The sequence below is a fragment of the Gallinula chloropus genome (genome assembly GCF_964237585.1).
Source record: "Gallinula chloropus genome assembly, chromosome: 4".
Classification (NCBI taxonomy): Eukaryota; Metazoa; Chordata; class Aves; order Gruiformes; family Rallidae; genus Gallinula; species Gallinula chloropus.
Window position 1 is genome coordinate 34353954 of NC_140088.1, and position 21107 is coordinate 34375060.

Sequence of the window (21107 nt, forward strand, 5' to 3'; positions counted from 1 at the left end):
GGAGTCACAACCATCCTCAGATCGGCCTGTGATGCTCAACGGGCCATGCGGCATCACGCACGCAACACGTGCGCGCACACCCTCCAAGGTCCCCAGGAATTCTTGGGATGAGGAAACCCACAGGCTCCACCATTAATCCTGCTGCTCCTGGCTTTGGCAGGCGATTAGCCTAGGTCGTTAGGTGTTGGGTGCATAGGTGAGTGAAGCAGTGCTCCTGCTGTTTTATAAACGTGCATCTGTGTTAGCCTGTGTGTACGTGTCGGCCCACAGGCACATCTTCAGACAGGTAAACAGACCTGTGCCGCTGCCGCAGAGGAGTCTACGTAGCCATCTTCAGCACTTCCAGCATCTCATTTTTATACTGGGTCCTGGTCATAGTAAAAATCACGTGTCAGAGGATGTTTTCCCCCCTCTGTCGCCCAAGACCGTAGCTTACTGAAACCAAAGGAATGTGAAAAATCCCCTTTCTCCCATCTGCGCCACTTGTTTACTTCCGGCCCCATCCTTCGGACACTGAAGCCAGCTTCCTTGATCTTCATTTCCTGTTGGAGGTCATTGCACTTCCTGGCTAATCTTTTGTGTTTAGGACATCAGGGAATATTTAAGTACACCCCCACCCCCGCCAGCACTTTTGCTGAATGTTCTTGGGCTCGTGAAGCAGTTTGATCCTGACCTTGATTAAATCCCCATTTTGGGCCTGACTGAAGTCACTGTGTCCGTGTGCTAGTCATGCCGGTGTTAGTTACTCCCCAGACCCTTCGCTGGGTAGTCCCTGCTGTTTGCAGTGGCAAGAAGTTGCTGATCTCCACGGCATGTTAGTCTTTGTAGCATGAGAGTGGTTTAACCTACATCTTTGCTGCTTCTGAAGAGGGAACAGCATTTGGGATATGTGTGTGTGTGTGCATTTCCTCGCTTTGTCTCTTTCTTTGTTCTGGCAAAGGCCAAGCTGACCCAGACATGTTGGTTTCATCTCTGAAGGCAGTGCCTTCACAGGAAGATCAGACCTTGATGTGTGCCTGTGCCTTGCTGGGATGCTCATGGCAGTTGGCAAGGCCAGAAGAAGTCTTGTCTGTTCCGCCTTTGTCTCAAGCGCCCTGCAAAGCAGGAGGGCAGCTTGTGCTGCGTGGATCTCCACTCACCACCCTCCCTGAGCGCATCTCGTTTCTTATTCCAGATCACAGGCCGCTCCCAAAGCCCGCTCTAACTCCAAAGCTGAGAGCTGCTTGTGCATCACTAGCTGTGCTGTCACCAGCCCTCTCAGAAAGATCATCCCTTTTCAACAGGGGCAGAAGTCCATCTTCTTCCTAACTGCCTCTCCCAGGCCTTGGACAAGAGGAGGTGGTATTAAGGGGCTTTGCTTCTCTGGCCACCCCTGGCAGGTGGTGGGAAGCCCGTTATGTTTTTGACTATCCCGTATTCTGCATGGGCTCTTGCTGGGAAAGGGGATACACCCTTCCCTAGGCAGTATCTGCAGGCACTGTGTGTGTGAGGCAGGCATGGAAAATGGGATGAGGCTGCGTTAAGGAAGGCCACGGGGGTCCTGAGGGTCTCCCCATCTTTTAATTTCTTCTTCTGTGCATCCTTGCAGTAAATGGAGTAAAAGTCTCCATTCGTCTGGAACTGCCGTTTCCTTGCAGGATGGCCTGGAGAAGGGGAGAGGTGTGAGGGGAACTTGTAGCCTAACTGGCTGTTCTTCCAGCCCAGCTAACAGAGGACTCATGACCATGCGTAGCAAAAGTGGTCAAGTCAGCCGGCAGGGGTGGAAGATTAAAACCACTCCGCAGCCAGGGCCTCCCATCGCTTCGAGGCATTCAGGGATATATAACCTAGGCAGGACTCGAACGCCCCTGCAAAGTGTGTGTTAGCGTGCTAAGCCTGCTCGGCTCAGCCAGGTGACCCGGCCCCAGGCTGCTTTTCTGGGCATTCTCAGTTCCAGAGGGAAGGAAAACAGGGTCAGCATCCCTGCAGTAAAAACACAGGCGCCTCCAGACAGCTTCGGTTGCCAGACAGTAGGACCTGGATCAGGTGGAGAAGCTGTTAGCTCCTGAGGGATGCCCCATCTTTCCTCCTCCCCCAGTTCAGAGAGTCCAACCAGCTCGGACCCCACCTGGGCCATGGATGCAGCCCTTCTGCCATCACCCTTTCATGGTAAGAGGGGCAAAAACTATGTTGCACATTCCTCCGAGCATTGGTAGATGGAGGGGGGACATAGGGGGTGGTACCAAATAGCATGAGGCAGCACTGAGGTGGAGGGAAGGACTGAAGGGAGTTAGTGCGAGGAAGATCTCTGGTTTTCAGGTGACAGAAGATGAAGAGGGACTGGTGACAGGAGTGGCACGGAGTAGGGGAGCAAGGAAAAGGGGAGCATGGAGGGGATTTGTTTCTTAGGCTCTGGATCAGAGGATGGACACAATGGGGTTTGGCCTAGGGAAGAGCGTGGAAAGGGCAGTGGGTGAATGTGATTGTGTGGGGGGGTTGGTGGTCCACACCTGGCTGGTGCCCTGCTTCTGTGGTGTTGGTGTTTGCCAGAGGTTTCCATGTAGCCAGATCAATGCATCCAATGGATGGTCCAAGCGCCAGATCGGCTCCCTTCCTACAAGCCCTCCCAGGCTTTTGTCATCATCTCCCAGTGGTGTGCCCGAGTCTCCCTGTGCTGGAGGTGGGATGTGGCCCTACACACAGCCCTGTGCCCTGCCATGGCAGGACATTCCCCATCCCCCTGGCTCAGAGGAGAGCCCACCAGCACATCCTTCCTTTTCCCTTTGCTCATCCCAATATCCTTCACTTTCCTTTTTTTTTTTTTTTTCTTTCTCTCCCATAGCTTTTTGTCTTGCTGCTGGATAGAGCTCCCCAAAGCTCTCCCCAGGACCTTCATGAAACATCCGTGTTCATATCGGCTGGGAGGGGAGAGAGGGTGACCCTGCCCCCACCACTCCCCTGGCTGGGAGAGAAGTCCGTGTCTTCCACCCCTCCCTGTTCCCTTGTTCTGTGTGTGGAAAAGCTTAACCCGCTCCTTTTCCTTTGGGTTCCCTCATTGGCTCTCTTCCCCCCCTGGGTGGGTCATTTCTGTGTTTCCATTGCAAAGTCATCCTTGTCAAAACAGCCTGAGAGTGGGAATGTGGAGATGGCTGGAGAGAGCCATGGAGCTGCTGGGACAGATAGCGGGGCCCAACTCTGCTTCTCTAGGAGCTGAGGAGGAGCCCTTTTGGCAACCCAAAACCATCTCTGCGGCCACGTGGTCCCCCTGCACAGTGCTGGGCTCCGGAGAACACTTTTGTTCTTTATCATTTCATTGTCTGTAATTGGTTTCCTACTGAATTTGTTTGCTTGGTTTGTTTTGCAGTGTGTTTCTGGGAATATTCTGCATCTCTGTATTTTAATTACAGTAAAATTTGAGGATAAAAAAACCCTTGGTTACGCTGACTCTTGTTTCCAGTGGGGGGAAACGAGTAGGGGAAGCGCATTTGAAAGAAGATGTTAAGAGATTTCTTGGGAAAATCAGATCTCTCCCCTAAGGGCTCTACATGAGGCACCAAGCAGGGCTGAATCTCTGTCCCTGCTAGGGCACTGCTTTCAACCACGATTCAAAAGCCATCGTGCTGCAGGCACGTTCCCTGATCAAAATGGGAAGAGTAGTTTGGATGTGCCTGCTAAACTCCATTTCTTGTGTGGATTTAAAGACCAGCGTGCATGAAGGCTTTCAGGCAGGGTACAGCTAGATCCCCTACGTGGGACCTTGGCAGCCAAAGTTGGAAAGTTTTGCCTCTACAGAAGGTTTGCATGGCTGAGGAAGTGTGGGAAGGCCCGGTTCTTTCTCCCACAGTGGTTTGACATCCCCCCCGAAGCCCTGTGGGGGAGACAGACCCTCTGCATCTGCTCCCTGGCTGGCAAGGAGCCCTCCAGCTCCATGGGCATTTACCCAGGGCAGAGCAGCCCGATGCTCCCAGGGGTGCACAGCCCTGGTGCCGGGAGGATGGTGACCCAAGGGCTGGGGCTGTGGGGCATCAGGCCCCAGACAGGATGTGCCTTTTACTGGGTGGAAGGCAGGAGCCCACAGCTCAGCATTTGTTAAGTGCTGACAAAAGGACAAATTTAGTAACTAATAATGGGGCAATCAAGCCGTTTCTTTGGTTGACATTTTGCTGCCAAATGCTGGGTGGGAGCGGCGAGCAGCGTGCTGATGAAGCTGGCTGCGGCCACCTCTGCCGCTCATCCGCAGGCACAGCCAGGCAGCCTGGCTCGGGAGGCCAGCAGCAGGAGAGGGTTTGGTGGAGGAGGGGCGGGGGGCGGGGGAGGCACCTGGGGTGGGGGGGGTTCTCATAGGAGCTGCCCCCATGCCAGCTGTGGGGAGGCACATGGAGGAAGTGCCTGTCCTGAGGCTCATGGAATGCCCCATTCCTGTCCATGGGGTTGGGGCCAGCTGTGTTGCCTAGCAGACAGGGCAGCCAAATTACTGCTGTTCCAGCTGTGAGCCTGGTTCAGCACCACCCCTCACCTTTTCTGCAGCCCAGCTGGAGCAGGTTTGCTGCATTAAGTCCGTCTGCAAAACACCACCACCAAGTTGCCGCTTCAGAGGGTTTTTTAAGGGGGCGGTGGAAAGGATGCTGGGGGATCACCTGCAGCTTTCCCCTACCTCAGTCAGGCAGTGGGTGTGCAGGCAATGTGTCCTAGCTTCCCCATATCCCAGCTTCCCTGTGTGCAACTGCAGCACCCAGTCTCGGCCTCTCCCAAGGAAGAGCTTGGGCTGGAAGCTGGTAGGCAGCCGACTTCAGGAGAGGCCTCTGGAGAGGAGATCTGCCCAGATAGGTAGGCTGTGGATCCTCAAACGTGCCTGTTCTGAGAGTGGGTGTAGTGCTGGGGGTGTGCAGCCATGGGTAGATGTGACCAGCGGTGGCCACATCTCGCTCTGGGTTCCTGTCCTGCCTGACTCCAGAAGCAATGGAGCTGGGAAGCTGCAAGGGTGTTGCTGTTCTCTGTCCCCTGGGGAATGGGCCCAGGGGCTTCCCAACTGCAGCTGCCTGAGGTCTGGGCTGTCTGGAGGGCTCTGTCCCAGCTGGCAGCTGGTGCAGCAGGCAGAGATCAAACAGAGCAGTGCTGTTTTGCATCAGGCTCTTGGCGCTCTGCTGCGGTGAGTATCGCTCCTGCCCTGTGTGCCCGGCTTCCCCAGGCTGCTGCCCTGCTCGGCCCGCAGGCCCTGCGTGGCAGGGGCTCGCTCAGTGCCCGTGAGGTGCCGCTCGTGAAGAACAACTCGTGCTGGGGCCATCTTTTTGTTCGCTTGATTTCATTCAGGCAGTTTTATGGCCTGAGCTCGAGCCTCTTTCTCTGGTCCTTCAGGGTCGGGCATGCTGGCACCAGCAGCGCCAGATGTGGGGCGTGTGATGGGGATGTCAACGAGGAGCAGCCTCATGGGGCCAGGATCACCATGCCAGTGCCAGGAGCCCTCTGCAGCCCTGCACTTTGGTAAAGCCCCATACCTTCGTGCAGGCCAACAAGCTCTGCAGGTGGGTGAATAACCACAGGTTCTTGGTTCTGGATGAGCTACTTGCATTTTGACACACGCCTGCTGTGAACATGCACGTGCCAAAGGAGGTGACTGCAGTCCCCTACTGCCCTGAGGGACCATGGTGTGGTCCCGTCCCCCCGCCAGCCTTGCCCCTACCCGCTTCCAGGAGCCAGGCAGAGCAGGAGATGGGGGAAGCAGCAGTGACTGGCAGCTAGGCGCTCTTGGAGCATTCCCGGGGCAGCGTGTGGCACCCGGGAACCGCCGGCACAACTAAGGATCACTTCTACTCAGGCTCCTGTTGGTGCATCCATCCCAGTTTAGTCACTGAGGTCTTGCAGTTGAAGTTCACCCCCAGGGTTAGTTTTATTGCACTTTTATTTACAGAAAACACAGAAATAAAGCATTAAATGTGTTGGGCTTTTACCAAACCGCCCAATCACTATTTTTTTAGCTTTTTTTTGTGTGTGAGTTTTTTGGCACAAAGAAACATCACAGGTGTTACCAAACAACCAGGTACTAGCAGCTGACCGACTGCCCAGCCCAATTAACAAGACTTAAACAGACATGTCGCACTGAGATCAAAAAGAACCCCGAGGAGGTTGTTCCACGTTCAGCTTCCAGTCTAACCTGCTCATCGGGGGGCAAGGGGAGTTACTTCGGAGGGGGGGACACCACCGCTCATAAATTATATTTACCTCTTACATTGTAAAAGTAAACAGTGCAAAAGTACAGTACCTCAGGTACCCTTCGGTTTGGAAAGCTTGAAGGTTGCTTTGTACATTGTGTGTGTGTGTTTTTGTAAACATTGTTACCCATCCACAGTTCTAGCTCTTGCTTGGAGAGACCCGACTCCTCTTTGTGTCCAAAACGTGTTGAGGGGCAGCAATTACTTCCCCCTGGACTCTGATTCCCATTCGAGGTTTAGTGCAAATTTTGGAGAGAAAAAGACAAGGGAGAGAGAAAGGGAGGGGTGGGGGGGGGGGGCAAACGGGGAGGGGGGGAGGGACAAAATGAAAGAAAATAAAATAAGGCAACAGTTAGAAACGGTCTATATCAAAACCAGGCTCCCCCAGGGCTGCCTTAGGAGAAGGGCAGGAAGTCTCTCTCCTCTACCAAGCTGATGGAGAGGTTCTTCAGCTCCTCCTCAGAGGTGGCAGTTTTGTAGCCGAGCTGTGCCAGCACCTGCTGGCAGGCATGCTGGGCGAACGCCACGATCTCGTAGGACAGGCGGAACCGCCACTTCTCCGCCGTTGCCGCCGAGTTGCGCACTGTCCCGTACTTGTGCTTGGAGGAGGACCTGTCTCCTCGGGTGTTGTTCTGTATCCAGCGCTCCACATTGCTGTCCATGGGGATGCCCAGGAAATCGTAGATCTCCTCGGTCTTTTTCATGGGGTTCCTGGCCAGGTCTTCGTACCGCACCAGCATGTACTTGCCCTTGAGCCACAGCGGCCGGTTGAGGCCGGTAGACACGGAGTTCGAGAAGTCCTCGCACACTGTGGTGAGCTGGGTCACGTCCAGATTGTACGGCTTCCTGCCGGTGCCGTCCCAGATCCTCCACAGCCGGTAGGTATCCCGGAAGGTCTCGCTCCGAGACGCCAGGATCCCCCGGGGGTCCCTCACCAGCTGGATGACCTTCAAGTTGAGCCGCGGGTCCTCCACCAGAGCCCGGAGGTCGCTGACCTCGGGCACCCGCACGGTTTTGATGGCCACGTGGCCGTGCTCTCTGCAGGACTCGGTGGCCAGCGTCAGGTTCAAGGTACCGCACTTCTTCACGCAGTCTCCTTCCTCCAGGTGCAGATCAACAGCTCCCAGGGACTCGCAGACGGGCGGCGAGCACAGGGCCTTGCTGGCTCCCCTCCGGAAGAGGCGGTCGGTCGTGTGGTTGACAGGCTGTGGTTTGATGTAGTTCTCCAAGAAGTAGAGGTCGCAGTCATAGAGGCTCCTCAGCAGGTCTCGGCTGGCCCCCAGCATGACCCGCCGGTCCGTCGTACTCTTGCTCTGGGTCAGCTTTGGGATCAGGGTGTACTGGACGTGGTAGAGGGGCTCAAATAAATAGAAGACATCGAAGTGCTGGTTAAACAGCTGCCCGACGAACGAGGAGCCGCTGCGGGTGGTGGCGAGGATGAGGACATGTGTCTTCCTGGAGAGGTTGTAGGCAAAAGTAGGACTCTCATCGCACAGCCTGTCAGCCGCATCGGTGTCCTGGCTCAGGCTGCAGTTCACGGGGTTGGGGATGGGACAGCTGTGGAAGGACTTGGCAGTGAAGGTCCGGATTGCTGTGTACTGGATTGCAATGGATGCCAAGGCTAGTAGGAGGACAGCCTTCCAGGAACATTGCATGGCTGGTCACCTTCATGGAGCTTCTTCACAGGTCGTCTCGGTGTCTGCAACCCAACAGAAAGTTCATGGGTTGAGTGAGGACTACCAAGGGGGAGCTAATCACCCTAGTGCAGCATGTGCCAGGAAACACCCTCCCACAGCGCTTGGACATCACCCGTAACCATGTGGACCCAGTCCTGCACTGCAGAGCCCCATTTCAGAAAAGGACCAGCCAGAGGCTGGCAAGCTCAGAGAGGTGCTACCAGCCAGGACTTCAGCCCCAAGGCCTGCTTCTTTCCAGGCTGAGGATGCATGCAAATCCTGTGCCCCACAGCTCACCCCTCGCCCTGCCACTCAGACGGGGAGGTGTTAGAGGCTGTTGGCCACCCCACCTGTGTGCCTCCAATCAGCTGCTGCAACCCTCCTCTCCAACTGCACTGTGAGTCACTTGTCACCCTATCTGCCAGTGCCAGGGAAGGGCAGGGGATGGTGCCAAGCACGGCCTGGAGAGGTTCGTCTCCATCCTTTCTGCCAGCTGGCAGGACAAGGCATGGCCCATCCTGGCCAACAACCTCCTGCTTGGGAGAGCAGTAATGGCCCTCCTGGAGCTGCAAACTTCTTTGCTTAGAGGTCCACCAGCCCAGCCAGCTCTGTCAGTCATCCACCGGGAATGAGCAACAGCCTGAGCTCTGCAGCCAGAGCCAGTGCTGCCCTAGCCAGCAGCTTCACATGCCCCCAGCAGTGAGCTCATGGTGCTGGCCAGATCCTGGTCAGCTCTTGGACTTAGGGTCCCCTGCTGCTCTGAGCACCAGTAGCAATACTGCAAAGGAGGCACAGGAAACTGAGCCCCATCCATCCTCTGTTGGCAGCTGTGCAGCTGCAGGAGCCCTGGGCAGCAGCAGTGGGCACAGGTATGAGCAGGGCTGTTGGTGCAGGGGCCAACTTCAGCACGGTGGTGCTGACCCCTGCTCATCTGCTGGTGGATGAGGGCAGGGGAAGGTGAGCAGGATGCTTGGCTGGGTGCTCAGGTACAGCCGGGGAGAAGCATCCCTGCCATGCCAGAGGAGCTGTGGCACTGCTGGGTGGGGACATAACCACAGTGGTGCTTCAACATCTCCCCCTGTTCACTGAGTTAACACTCACAGCCTGTCCTGCTGCTCTCCAAAGCACAGGGCTTTGCATCCGCATGCCACTGCTCCTCAAGGGCAGGGGGGGCTGGCAGGGAGGGAGAAGATCCCAGAAACCCCAAAACAAGCCAAAACCCTCGTGCAGAGGAGCCACCCCAGTATTAGCAACAGGTTTGATGCTCCCCTGCAACCAATTTTCCTTGCCCATCTCTCACATCCCCCCACCTGTGTGCGTGCCTCTGCAACTACCTGCCTGCCTCCCTTAGGCATAACCAAGGGGACAGACCCAAAAATCTCCACTCCTCACCCAGCAGAGCCCTTCTCACAGCAGCATCGCCACCATTGCTTCCTCCTCCCCTCTCCTCTCGCGCTCCCTGCATGTCCTCAGGGAGAGCACCGCGCTGGCAGGGAGCTCTGGTTCCCCTGCTCGGCCCAGCCACCGCGGTGGAACTGCTAGGCCGAGGCCTCCGAGGGCGGCCGATGGGCCAGTGACAGCTCTCAGCACACAAGGCCTGTTCCAGCCCTGGGCACACCGAAATCCCTGACGGGCTCAGGATGGTGCAACGCTCCTGGTGTGTGTTCCCTGCTGCGCCATGGTAGCTGGCATGGTGTGTTGTCCCCACCTCCCAAAAACAGCCCGCTCCCCGGAGACACCCTGCACCCAGTGAGCGACACCAGGAGCCAGGAAGGCTCCTCAGACCTGCAGGTGAGTAGAAAAAACTCATTCCTATTTTTCCTTTTAATGATTATTTTTTATGATTTACTGGTTGCTCAGCGCAGGCAGGAGGCTGCAGGACCTACCAACTCCAGGGACCTCTTGCCAGGAGCAGGGTTTTCTGCACCCCTCTGTTCAGAGCAGGATCCCAGCATGGGGGGGGTGGAGAGGTACAGCAACAGCTGCTGCAGACCACCCCCAGCCAGCTATCACCATGTCTGTGCACGAAGAGCCACGCTTTAGACCCAAAAGTGATGCTTTGGAATAATGGGTTCCTTTCTCCTGAGCTGCTGCCTGCCAGGGATGTGGCTGGGGACAGAAGTCGCAAGCATTTGGCTAACGCCCCGCTGCAGAGGGGAGACCTGCCCCCAGAGTCCACATGGAATAGTCTGTTTCTTGGATAAAGCGTTTTCCCAGGTATGCTAAGTCAGGGCAGGACAGGAGGATCCCTGCTGTCACCTCCCAGCCCAGGTGGCTCCAGCACGCTGCCTAGGTGGGTGCTGCAGTGGGAACACTTTCCTGCTCTCTAGTGATGGCCAGCCACACTGCATCCTTCACACACAAGGATCTCGACTTCTGCTCCTTGCTGCACCGCTGATGGATGCTGGAGCAGGCATGACTCGGGTTGTCCTTGGATACGCCAGAAACCTGCTGCCTGCTCCCCCGCAACCAGAGCCCAGGTGACTCCTTGGTCACAACTCCCACCGGACCACTGGCTGCAACTGTTTCTGGTTCCCCACCCACCCCTTCACCACACATCAAGCTGTGGAGGGGAAGAAACGGGGGTGCTGGCTGGCCCCCCTGACAGAGCAGGTGCAATGCTACAGCCCAGCTTCGGTCTCGGCTGCCCTCGCCACCCTTCATGGGTGCCCTGCCCATCAGCTGAGCCACAGCTGGGGAGGGGCAGGTTCTGGCAGGAGCCTTCCCTCCCTGATGTCTCATCTGTGGCCTTTAAAGCCAGCCAGAGACTCCTCTCACCCCCTCCCCACCCCAGCCAGCTCATTGCTGCCAGTCCCCCAGGGAACACGTTTCCAGCTCAGCCCAGCCCTGGGCTGGGGAAGCAGCAGTGACTGGCAGCTAGGCGCTCTTGGAGCACTCCCGGGGCAGCGTGTGGCACCCAGGAACCGCCGGCACAAGTGAGGATCACTTCTACTCACGCTCCCCCTCGCTCATCGGCTGGGCACAGCCAGGCCAGCGTGAAACACCTGCCAAGGAGGAGCTGCACGTGGCTCCATGCAGCTCGGAGCGGGCTGGCTGTAGCAGACACACTGCAGGAGGAGGTCTTCTACACACCCATGCGGCAGGATGGCTGCTTGCTCTCCCATTCCTGCCTGAGGGGATCCCCTTGTTAAACTGGCCTGCTCCTCTCCAGGCACTGATACTGGGACCAGCAGCCCAGACCAGGAGCATGGGCTGTGCCCATGTCGGGCTAGATGTGCGAGTCCTGGGTTTTGGCTACTCAGCCCTAGACCGTGGGATGCTGTGACCACAGGAGTCACCCAAAACACTGGGCCTTGCGGATGTTTCAATGCTATAAAGTGTTCCCAGACAAGATATCTCTCTGCTCTGTCTCCAGCTCTGCTCCACCAAAGGCGATGAGAAAACACAGCCCCAAGGCGGGAGCTGAGGCTGGTAGGTCCCTCTAGGCAGCTAGGGCTACAAGATGGAAAAATCACTGGTACCTTCCAGGTCCTGGTGCTACTGGCACAGCAAGGGGTTTGCGAGAAGGCACGCGGGCTTCTTTTTACGTTGTGCTCACCCCTGCCCCTTCCCCAACCCTGCCCCTTCCCCAACCCTAGCCCACCTCTACTCACAGCATACTGCACTGTGCCCTGCTGCCTTGCCCACATCTCTGTCCAGCTGCCAGCAGTGGCCTCAGGACCGGGCTGTCCCTGAGGGATGCACAGCACCCAGCTCTGAGCACTGCAGGAGGCCGGCTGGTGCGTGGTGCAGGGACACGAGCATTGTCTGTGGGAAGACGAAGGTGTTGAGCTTTTCCTCTCCCCCTGCCCCACTTTCCGCAGCCTTGAGCCCAGAGGAGGGACAGGCTGGGCACAGGCAGTGCAGCCTCCCCCACCCTGCACACCCAGGCAGTGAGTGCATAATCACCTGCTTTCCTCTTCCTCCTCCTCCTCCCCTGACTCCCAGCGCTGCTCCAGGGAGGATGAGCAGGCGAGAAGCCAGCAAGACAGCCCAGGAGCGCTGGGAGGCGATGAATTAAGTTGAATGGCATCCGTGAGTCACTGGCGCGGGGAGCAGCGAGCACGGCCAGCAGCCGCAGCGCAGCAGGGGCCCAGGAGATGCTCAGCGCTGGAGTCCTGCTTCAGGGACGGTCTTCCCAGGTTTGATTGGAATGACCTGCTTTTGGAGCCGTGCGGCAGGTCCACGGTGCCAGAGGCTGCCCTGGCAGCTGAGCACGGCCAGCCTGCTGCAGGGATCAATGTGACTTGCACGTCTTCTCCCCTCCAAAAAGCTGCCAGGTGCTACATGGGGCAGTGCCCTGGAATTGGCAAAGCTTGTTCTTCTGGGGGGGCTCCCACAGCATCTCAAGGGGCATCCTGCCTCCCACCCCGAGCCTTCCTTGCAGGTTCCCTTGCTGTTCCCTGGGGGTGGCTGGGTCTGGGCACCCAGGGAGCTGGCAGCTTTAGGCAGGAGACCCTACAGTAGCTGATGCCATCACTGCTGTATTTCCAAGGCTCTCTCACGGGGCAGTCAAAAAGCCTGTCTCTTTTCGGCTGACTTCCAGGCTGTTCCCACTCTCTTGACAGCTCCCCAGAAGTTGTGCCCTCGGCCCAGCTGGGTTCAGCCTGGGCTCCCTCAGCACTGCCAGGGAAATCCCTCTGAGCTTCCCTGTGTTGGGGAGGAAGGGAAAAGGGAGCAAAAGAAGGTGCGAGGGTCTGCGTGGCACAGGTGCCTGCTCCAGCCCTGGCATAAGCACGACGTGCCAGAGGAATGCCTGCACCCCACAAGGCCTCCCCAGGGTGTGCCAGGTCCTCGTCCAGCTACCCACACCCTCTACCCCCCAAAACCGACTCCCGCCAGCAAGGCTGTTTCCATGGAAACGGCAGAGTGACTCAGGACTTTGGGACCAGCTGGAAAACACAACTGTGAGCAGCAAACACCCAGGGAGGTGCCGGGGTCTCAGTGTGAGGGTGGATGAGCAGAGGGAGCGGGCAGGGCAGGCTGCTTGCCTGCCAGGGCACATGGAGGGGGTACGATGGGCACACCCCACGCAAGGCAAAGCCCACGCCAGGAGTTGTAAGGCAAAAGCCCCCTCTCCTGACACAAGTGTGACTGCAGCACTTGGAGGGCATCGCTGCAGCAAGCTCACCAGGGGACACATCCCAAAACATGCCTCATCACAGACAGCTCCTCATCCTCACGCGTGCGTGGTCACCCATGGGAGTTCACAGCACCAACTCCAGCGTCCCATCAGTGCCGCACCCCTGTCCCCTGCCTGGCAAGCAACACCCCTGGATGCCTGCCCAGGGCTGAGCAGCTTGTTGGAGGGCTGGTCAGGAAGTGGGGGGCTGCAGCCAGCGCCCCCCCACAGCACTCCCCTGCTCAGCCAGCCTGGCTCCTGCAGCTCCACCCCTCCAACCCCCCATCAGGCACACAGATTAAGTCACAAGGTTGCAAAACAACTCTGGACCAGGGACGCGAGGGCCCAGGCCCTGCCACTTCCCAGCGGCCTCTCCCCAAGCAAAGCGTCTATCTCGTAGAACATGCTGTGGTCGCTGAGGTAGGGAAGACGAGCTCCTGGCAGGGTTTAACAATGACCATCCCATTCAGTCATGGGGGCTTAGTCATGCTGGCACCTCGGTAAATCCAGACAGGCACCAAGCACACCTGTGACCCAGCCACCCTGGGCACGGGCCAACTGTGCCCTGCTGCTCCCCAGGGAAAAAGGGGGATCGCTGAGAGAGGGGGGCCAAGCAGCCTCCTTCCTTCTCACCACAGGCGGGACCTGGTTTTGGATACTGCAAGAGACATGTGAGCAGGGCTGGTGTCTGTCCCCAAGCCTCCGCCCCAGCAAGGCCCACCGAGATGAGATCCTGATGGGGTGGGAGTCAGCCTTCAGCCTCGCCTCCTCTTCCACTACAGCTTCCCTAGTCACAGCTCAAAAGCCAGCCGGGGACTCACGCCCCGCCGCCTTCCTCAGGTCAGCACCGTGCGGTATGTGCAGCAGAGGTGCTCTGTGCCCACCAAGACCCAGACTCGCCCTGCTCTCGCGTGCATCGCCTCCCGGGGCACTCTTCTAACGACAAGGCGCAGGACCCCAGTGCTCAAAGCCACTCCTGCATGCCCCCCACCCAGCTCCCCCATCTCCGCCCATCCCCACTGCAGTTCAGAGGGCCAGAGAGATCGTTTGCTGCTGTAAGATTACTCCCCACTTTGCCCAGCATTTAAATCACCACAGAGCTTCCAACGGGGACTTTAGATTTTCCCTACCAGCAGTCAGCGTACGCATTTTGAGCTAATTAATCACTATCAAGTAACGCCATCCCCAATCAGTCCCGGAGTTTTCTTATCGCAACATCCACCTGTGCCTGTTTATCCCTCATCTGCTGAGCCGCATCTGCTTCTTCCTAAGGATGCCAATGCCTGGGGTAAACCCAGTGCAGGGTTTTTTTTGTGCACTCTCTGCCTTCCCCTGAAACCCATCCACCAGCCTGTTTGTGCAATCTCTCTCCCTCCTGGAGCACTCCTCTGGCAGGAGCTGGAAGGCTCTCCTGCGATGAACACGCTCATTCACCACCCCGAAACAGGCTCTTCGTAACGTCCCCAGCCCTACGGCTGCGTTGAGAGCCCAAACCTTAAACCACCCCAACCCGGCTTCCCCACAGCACCGCTCTGTGCCCCACTGTGCTCGGACCACGCTCGGCGAGGTCTCCTGGCCAGCCTGCGTCCCCACGGCAGGTTCATCAGATCACTTTTAAGGTCTCCACAGCAAACGCTGGGGCATTTCCCTCACACGACCGGGCACGGCATCCGGCCTCCCCCCCGTGCCACCGGGGACTTACTCACTTGTTCCAGGCGGCAGCTCCTCACCCAGCGACAGCCCAAGTTTCGCCGCAGCTCGTTTACCCCCCACACCCCGCGGGTCTCGGGAGCCAGCGCTGCCGCTTCGCCCGCGGAGGCGGCACCGGGAGGCGGCTGGCCGGGCACTCGCAGCCCGGGACGGGGTCCCGCCGCAGCCGTCGCCAGGGACCAGCGGCGTAAAGTCCTTCCCTCCCTCCCTCCAGCCGCCGCGGGTGCTGCCTCGCTGCCCCGGAAAGTTGGTGGCGCGGAAGGGGTTACGGGAAAGCCCCGGCCAACCGGCCCCGGGCAGCCCCGCCGAGCTGAGCTGAGCTGAACCGCGCCACCTTCTCCTCCACCACCACCACCGCCCCCGCTCCCCCCAGCGCCCCTTACCTGGCGGAGCGCCGCGACAGGGTCCCCCCCCGCATCCCCCGGCGGGGCCCGCCGCGGCTCTTGGGGCGGCGGACGCCGAGCCCGGCCCGGCCCGGCCCGGCCCTGCCCCGGGGGCTGCTGCTGGCGGCGGAGCTCAGCGGGCCGCGCCGCGGGGGCTCATCCCTGCCGGGGGCTCGTCCCTGCCGCGCTGCCTGCCCTGCCCTGCCCTGCCTGCCCTGCCCGCGGGGGCAGCCGCCGTGCGGAGCCGCCTCTCCACGCCCCTCCGCGCCGCGCCGGCGGGAGGGGAGGGCGGGCAGGGGAGGGGGCTGCACCCCCTCTCCCCTCCCTCTCTCCCTCCCTCCCTTCTTTCTCCGGACCTCCCGGCAGCGCGTACGGGCAGCGCGGTGCGCAGGCAGCGGCTCCGCACCGCCCCCGCCCGCCCCGCGCCGTCCGCCCGCTAGTGCTCCCGGCTCTGCTGGGCAGGGAAAACTCTTCCTTTCCTTTTTGTTTTCCCTGTAACTCCCCGGAGCTGCCCGGCCGGAGCGGACAGAGCCCCTCCTGTCGCGGGGAGGGGGGGTGAGCCCCCGGGAGACCTGTCCGCATCCCCCCTCCCGCCCCCGCTGGCTGTTGGCAGGGGGCGCCGAGACCCCCGGTGACCGGGTCAGGCCACCCTGCGCTCGGGGCTGGGTGCGAGACGGCAGGTCGAGCCCACCCACGCCTCGGGGCTGGGGAGAGAGCGACACCTGCCCCCCCCCCCTCCCCCCCAACCCCGCTCCTCATCCCCGCCTTCCCCAGGGCTCACCGGGGGTTCGTAGCGATGGCGGTGTGCGATTCTTTGCTCGCTTTCCGGTGGCCTTCGCTCCGCAGAGAAACATCCCGTCATGGGGACTCGTTCTCCAGAGCCAGGAATCCTCCGTGTACCGCCACGGCGGGGCTCAGCGGGAACCAAAACCCCCTCTGCTGTGCAGGGAGGCTGAGGGGCGAGGGGGGAAGATGCCGTCCCAAACATCTTGAGAAGATGGGACAGGGCTTGAGGGAATTAAATGTGACAGATTGTCAGGGCTGTGGCCTGATATTCACATCTTCCCCCAGGTTCTGCTTCTGTTTGACCCCTCGAAGCGTGTTGGACTTGTACTTTTGGCAACTTTTGATGTTTCCCTTTTGCCAGGCACTTTCCAACTGCTCTGTGTTTTTAGCACTTAGGCTGCACCTCCACTGAAATGGCAGCTGCTGGAGAGAGCCAGCTCATGGGTCTGGAGATGCTGCGATGGATATTTTCCTCTGTTTACCCCTGGTTTATTTGGTGTGTGTTCGGTGCTGCCTGGGCATTAGAAGGACTCTCAGCAGCTTTCCTTCCTTCTTACGTTCCTGTGAGCATCACCCAGCCCATGACAACCCCCTGAGCTGCTCCACAAGCAGCTCCCTACCCAGCTCTGGGATTCCCAAACCTTCACCCCTGGCTGTGGGATCTGCCAAGTGTAGCTGTGGGGTCACGGTACCATCGTGTCAATCGGCAGCTCGGAACAGCTTCTGCTCAGCAGCGAGCGTGCTACGAGGAACAGCGGAGCCCAGGTCCCCCTGCCGCAATCGTGTTGAGGAGGAGAGAGAGAGAGAGAGAGGGAGGGAGGGAAGAATCAATCCTGGGGAGCGCTGGCCTCGCCTCCGCTCTCAGAGGCCTGCTGGGCTGCGACAGGGAGTTAGTGGGGGGCTATGAGGTTGCCTTGAAATCCCTGGAAGCACAGCAGCGGAGTCATCCCGCGTGACGTTTCGCATTCTGGACTTGGATTTACTGGTTTGGGAGTATCCCAGATCTTGCATGTCCAAAAATACCGGTGTTTCTCAAGTCTTTTACAATAGCTTGACAGCCCTAGCCCCCTTAAACTAATTTTAGAAAACTTAGTAGGGATTTTGTATTTATAAACAGTTGGTGCTTAAATATTATTTCTCTCACCATAGCAACAGCTCCCCATCGTAGCGTTCGGTGTACTGTGCTGCTGCATTGGTGTATCCCTGTTTTGAGTGAGAAAGCCCTGAAGTCACTCTCTCTCTCTCTTTTGCTCCTTCTCCTACAGCTTGCAAAGGGCAAGGACCAAGGCTGCTGCCTGCCCTGATTCTGTTTCTGGAGCTGGGGAAGGTCTGTACTGCCAGCTGCTGCTGGAAACACACTGGTGAACCTGGGGTTTCCATCACCAGCATTCCTCAGGTGATGCACCCACTTCCATAGGCAGGAGCTGCTGATTCCTCTGCTGTGGTAGAGCTGATCACTCACCTGGTACCTGTGTGTTTCATGGGCTTTCTAAAGAGTGGTAAGGATTTGAACCTCTCTTAGACACCAACCCTGATACAGTCAGGGCACTGAGACACCTCCGAAGTCTATCTGCAGAAATCTAGGGTGCCCCTCAACTTGGAGCAGTCCTGGAACTACTCGGACATTTACTTCTGGGTGCTGGGAGTTGTCCTCCCCAATCTGTGGGTCTGGCACACTTCCAAACCCCAGCGATGATGTTGACTGGGCTTAAAATGGTGATGTTGAACCCAGGGAAATCGAGGTAATGTGGTCATAGAGGAAGAAGAAAAGAAATTTGAGGGGATAGTTCACAAAAATGAGGGGAACAAAAAGCTGGGTTGAAGGATAAATAGATGCTTCTGTTAGTTTCAGTTGGGCATGATTATGTTTTTCATTGCTCCCTGGTATTTTTAAGCGTTAATCTAGAGAGATGCCCATTGGTTTGAAAGTTGAATTCTGTACCTCTAACTGGTGAGTTATATTTATGAATATAAAATATGGTGCGTGTTTGAGGTCAGTTTGCCTTCTAGGGGGAAGGACCGCTGCGGCTGTACCTTACCCTCATCGAGGAAATTCACCTATGTTTAAAAGGCATTGCTTTTCTCCTGTGTGGCCCTAGATGGGAGAGCAGAGAGGCTGCTGGCAACTCGGAGAGTCAAAAAAACCAAAAAAAAAACCCTCACCTTTTAAAATTTTCACCTGAGTCCAAAAGCAGTTCGAAAGCATCCCATTTCCATGCTCAGATTTCCACAAAGGCTTTGTATTTTCTCCTCTTGAGTTACTGTTGCAAAAAAATACCTACCTTAACAACATAATCTGCTTGGGAATATATGTAATAAAATACCAATGTGGCTGTTAAGGTGATATGAAGGTTACTGTTCTAATCACTCAAAATGCAGTCGGGAGCAAAGTTACGATTCTCAGAGTCACCCGGCCACGTTATCTCTCCCGTACATCTTGTGAAATGCCATTAACATAAAGAGCGATGTATTAAGGCATGTAAATTTAAGGGCAGGCTAATAGAAAAATACTACCTGTGTGCTTAAGCACACCGAGTTTTGAGAGCCTGTGTCGGGTTGTGCTGTAGTGTTTCTAAACCCACCCCCGTGCTGCGTCCCTCCTGCGGGAGGAGGGGAGGCTCTGCAGGGCTGCAGTGCCGGCGTGCGGCTCCAGCAAGCTCTTGGAGGAGACCGAGGTCCCCTCGACACCTGGCCAAGGATGCCAAGGCTGCTCCACTCAGGGAAGAGTTGGTAAAAAACTTTGCAGCCACTCCACCCGCCAAGTATGCGCAGAGGATCGTGAGGTATGTTGTGGAGAAAGAGCTGCTGTTTCGCTGGCCAGTGGCCGGTCGGCAGTGGCTTGGCTACGGAAGGGATGGTGCAACAGGATGGGAGCAGCACAGGGCTGTGCCTGAGCGGGGGCTGCTGCCGCCACCTCTGCCCTGCTCTGTGGGTCCCCGTTGCAGGGTTGCGGGGTGTGTAGGGTTGTGGGGTGAAAGCCTCTTCGTGAGGTGTTTCTAAAGTCTGCCGGAGCCCGACAGTGCACGGAGCCAGAGGGGCTTCCAAAATCATTCTGCAGCTCCGTAGGAACGCCAGCTGGGATTTCTCACAGAGGGATTTTTGGGTACCTTGATCTTAAGGGGCAGAGGCTGGGAATGTTTGACTTTCAGAAAGCATCCTTTCTCGCTGGCCTTTGTGTACAAGCTTTAACAAAAGACTTTAGGCTTGACGTCCCTCCGTAGTTCGGAAGCGGTGACAAACAGCTTGTGCCGGAATCCCTTCTCTCGAGGAGTTGATAAGCTCGGCACAGACGGGGCTGGTGATGTAGCTGAGGATGTGTTGATTTCCCCCAGCCTTTGTGCTCTCCTTTGGCTTTCCTCCCAAAGAGCCATGACGAGGCAATATAAGGCATAACATAAAGGCAATTAGTAAGAGCAAGAGTAACCATCTCGGTATTGCGCCGCTACTTCGATACGCGTACACCGTCATGGCCATGGATCAGTTTATGGAGGGAAGGAAAGATGTTCTCCTCCTCTACGTAAAAATAACCACCACCAACTATCTGTTTGTAAAACCACAGCTTTTAAACGCCAGAGAGTCACCGTGACTGTTCGGCCTTGCAGGCAACAGGCTGCTTACTGCCTCGTACCCAGTAATTCCTGCGTCAGAGCCGGCGGTGGGGCGCCGGCACCGCCTTCATCTCAGGAGGCATTGCCGTGGGTGAGCTGTTCCAGAGCTTAGTGCGCCTGACATGCCCCTTATTTCTAGTCTGGAGGTGTCAAGTTTTGGCTCCCAGCCACTGGATCGCATTATGCCTTTCCCTATTAGAGTAAAGAGCTATCTGCTATCTGAACTATTTCTCCTGTGTAGGTATTAATAGATCATGATCAAGGCAACTCTTAACCTCCTCTCTGAGAAGTTAAATAGACCAAACTTCTTTATCTCCCATGGTGAAGCAGGGGTTTCTGGGCTTTTCATCATTCTTGCCAGCCTCTTCAGGGCAATGTCTGTTTGGAGACACAGACGCCACAAGCACAGAGCATGCCAGGTCTGACTGTGGGAGCAGCAGTGCCAAACCATCTCAGCTGAGGATCCTACCTTGGCTTGGCACACCTACATAGCCCACCGTGATCCCCACACCCTTGTCACCAACCTGGACTGATCCTTAGCATCCCATCTTCCTCCGAGAAACCTCCCAGGAAAAGGTTGAACCTTACTCCTACCACAGAAAATGTAATTGGGATTTAATGCAGCTCTCCCCCAGTCTCATTGCTTGGCCCACAGCCATGTTCACCCCTCTCCAGGCTCATTTCCACCTTTCCTGGGGTGAGGTCAACTGGAGAATCGCCTGTTGATGGGGTCCCAAAGCTGTATTAGGCTGCCACATGTCGTTGTGGTTTTGTTTTCTTCACTAGAAGTGAAGTAGTTCGGTCTTCACAGTGTTAAGCATGCCCCACAAACCCCACTGTGGCCAACTCATCACTTCTATGTGGCCTTCATCTTTTGTGGCTCCACTCTCTCCGAGCTCAAAATACAGTAGTAATTTTAACACTGGTTCTACTGTTTCTAATAAAAAAAGTTTGTGTATTCTGAATTTACAGAGGGCTTGGTGGCTGCTTGCAAAGGGTCTCCATGTTTCTTGTGAAAGTGTCAGTGAAAACAAGAGATGAGAAGCCTGGTTAAATAGAGATTTGTCTTCAGGGCAGTCCCCCTCCCCAAGCAGCCCTGGGCCACAACCTCCCCACCAACCCCAGCTAGGCTCCCCAACCAGCTCTGACAGTCAGGAAAACACTCAGGAAACTATTTTTTAACAGGCTTCTTGGTGGCATGGAGTATCGGTGTTGCCTTCATCCCATAAAGCGTGACAGGCCCCTCAGAGCCAGCCACGTGTGCCAGCTCCGTGCTGTGCCAGGTTAAGGTTCCCTGTGTTCATACACTCGCTTGCCCAAAGAACTTCTGTAAGTGGCTGAAGGGTGCGTGGGTTGTTTTTATTTTAATCACCACATAGAGTGTCCCCAGGGGATCTGTAGGATCTCTTTCCTGTGACCTGGAGGATAGGGCATGCTGATCACTGGGTCCTCCCCATGTGTCCTGCATTCCTCTTGCTGGGCAGACAATAAACTAGGTTTTGAACAGATCTTGTCTGTCTGTTTGGAGTCATCTTTTGCAACTACATTCCTGGTGGGCTAGCAGAAAGTAATAGCACTCTGTTATCTCCTGCTATGATGGCATCCATGCTGGGGCTCATCAGACCTGGGCTTGG

The 21107-nt window shown here is 57.0% G+C and overlaps 1 protein-coding gene across 1 annotated transcript; it reads right to left on the minus strand.

The window, feature by feature from the left end:
- Window positions 1–6576: 6576 nt before the first annotated feature.
- On the minus strand, window positions 6577–7843 carry CHST1 (carbohydrate sulfotransferase 1; the record flags this gene model as incomplete). Its single annotated transcript, XM_084262876.1, has 1 exon — window positions 6577–7843. The coding sequence occupies one exon, from the start codon at window positions 7841–7843 to the stop codon at window positions 6584–6586; it is 1260 nt and encodes a 419-aa protein (XP_084119002.1). The 3' UTR covers window positions 6577–6583.
- Between the last annotated feature and the right edge of the window lie 13264 nt (window positions 7844–21107).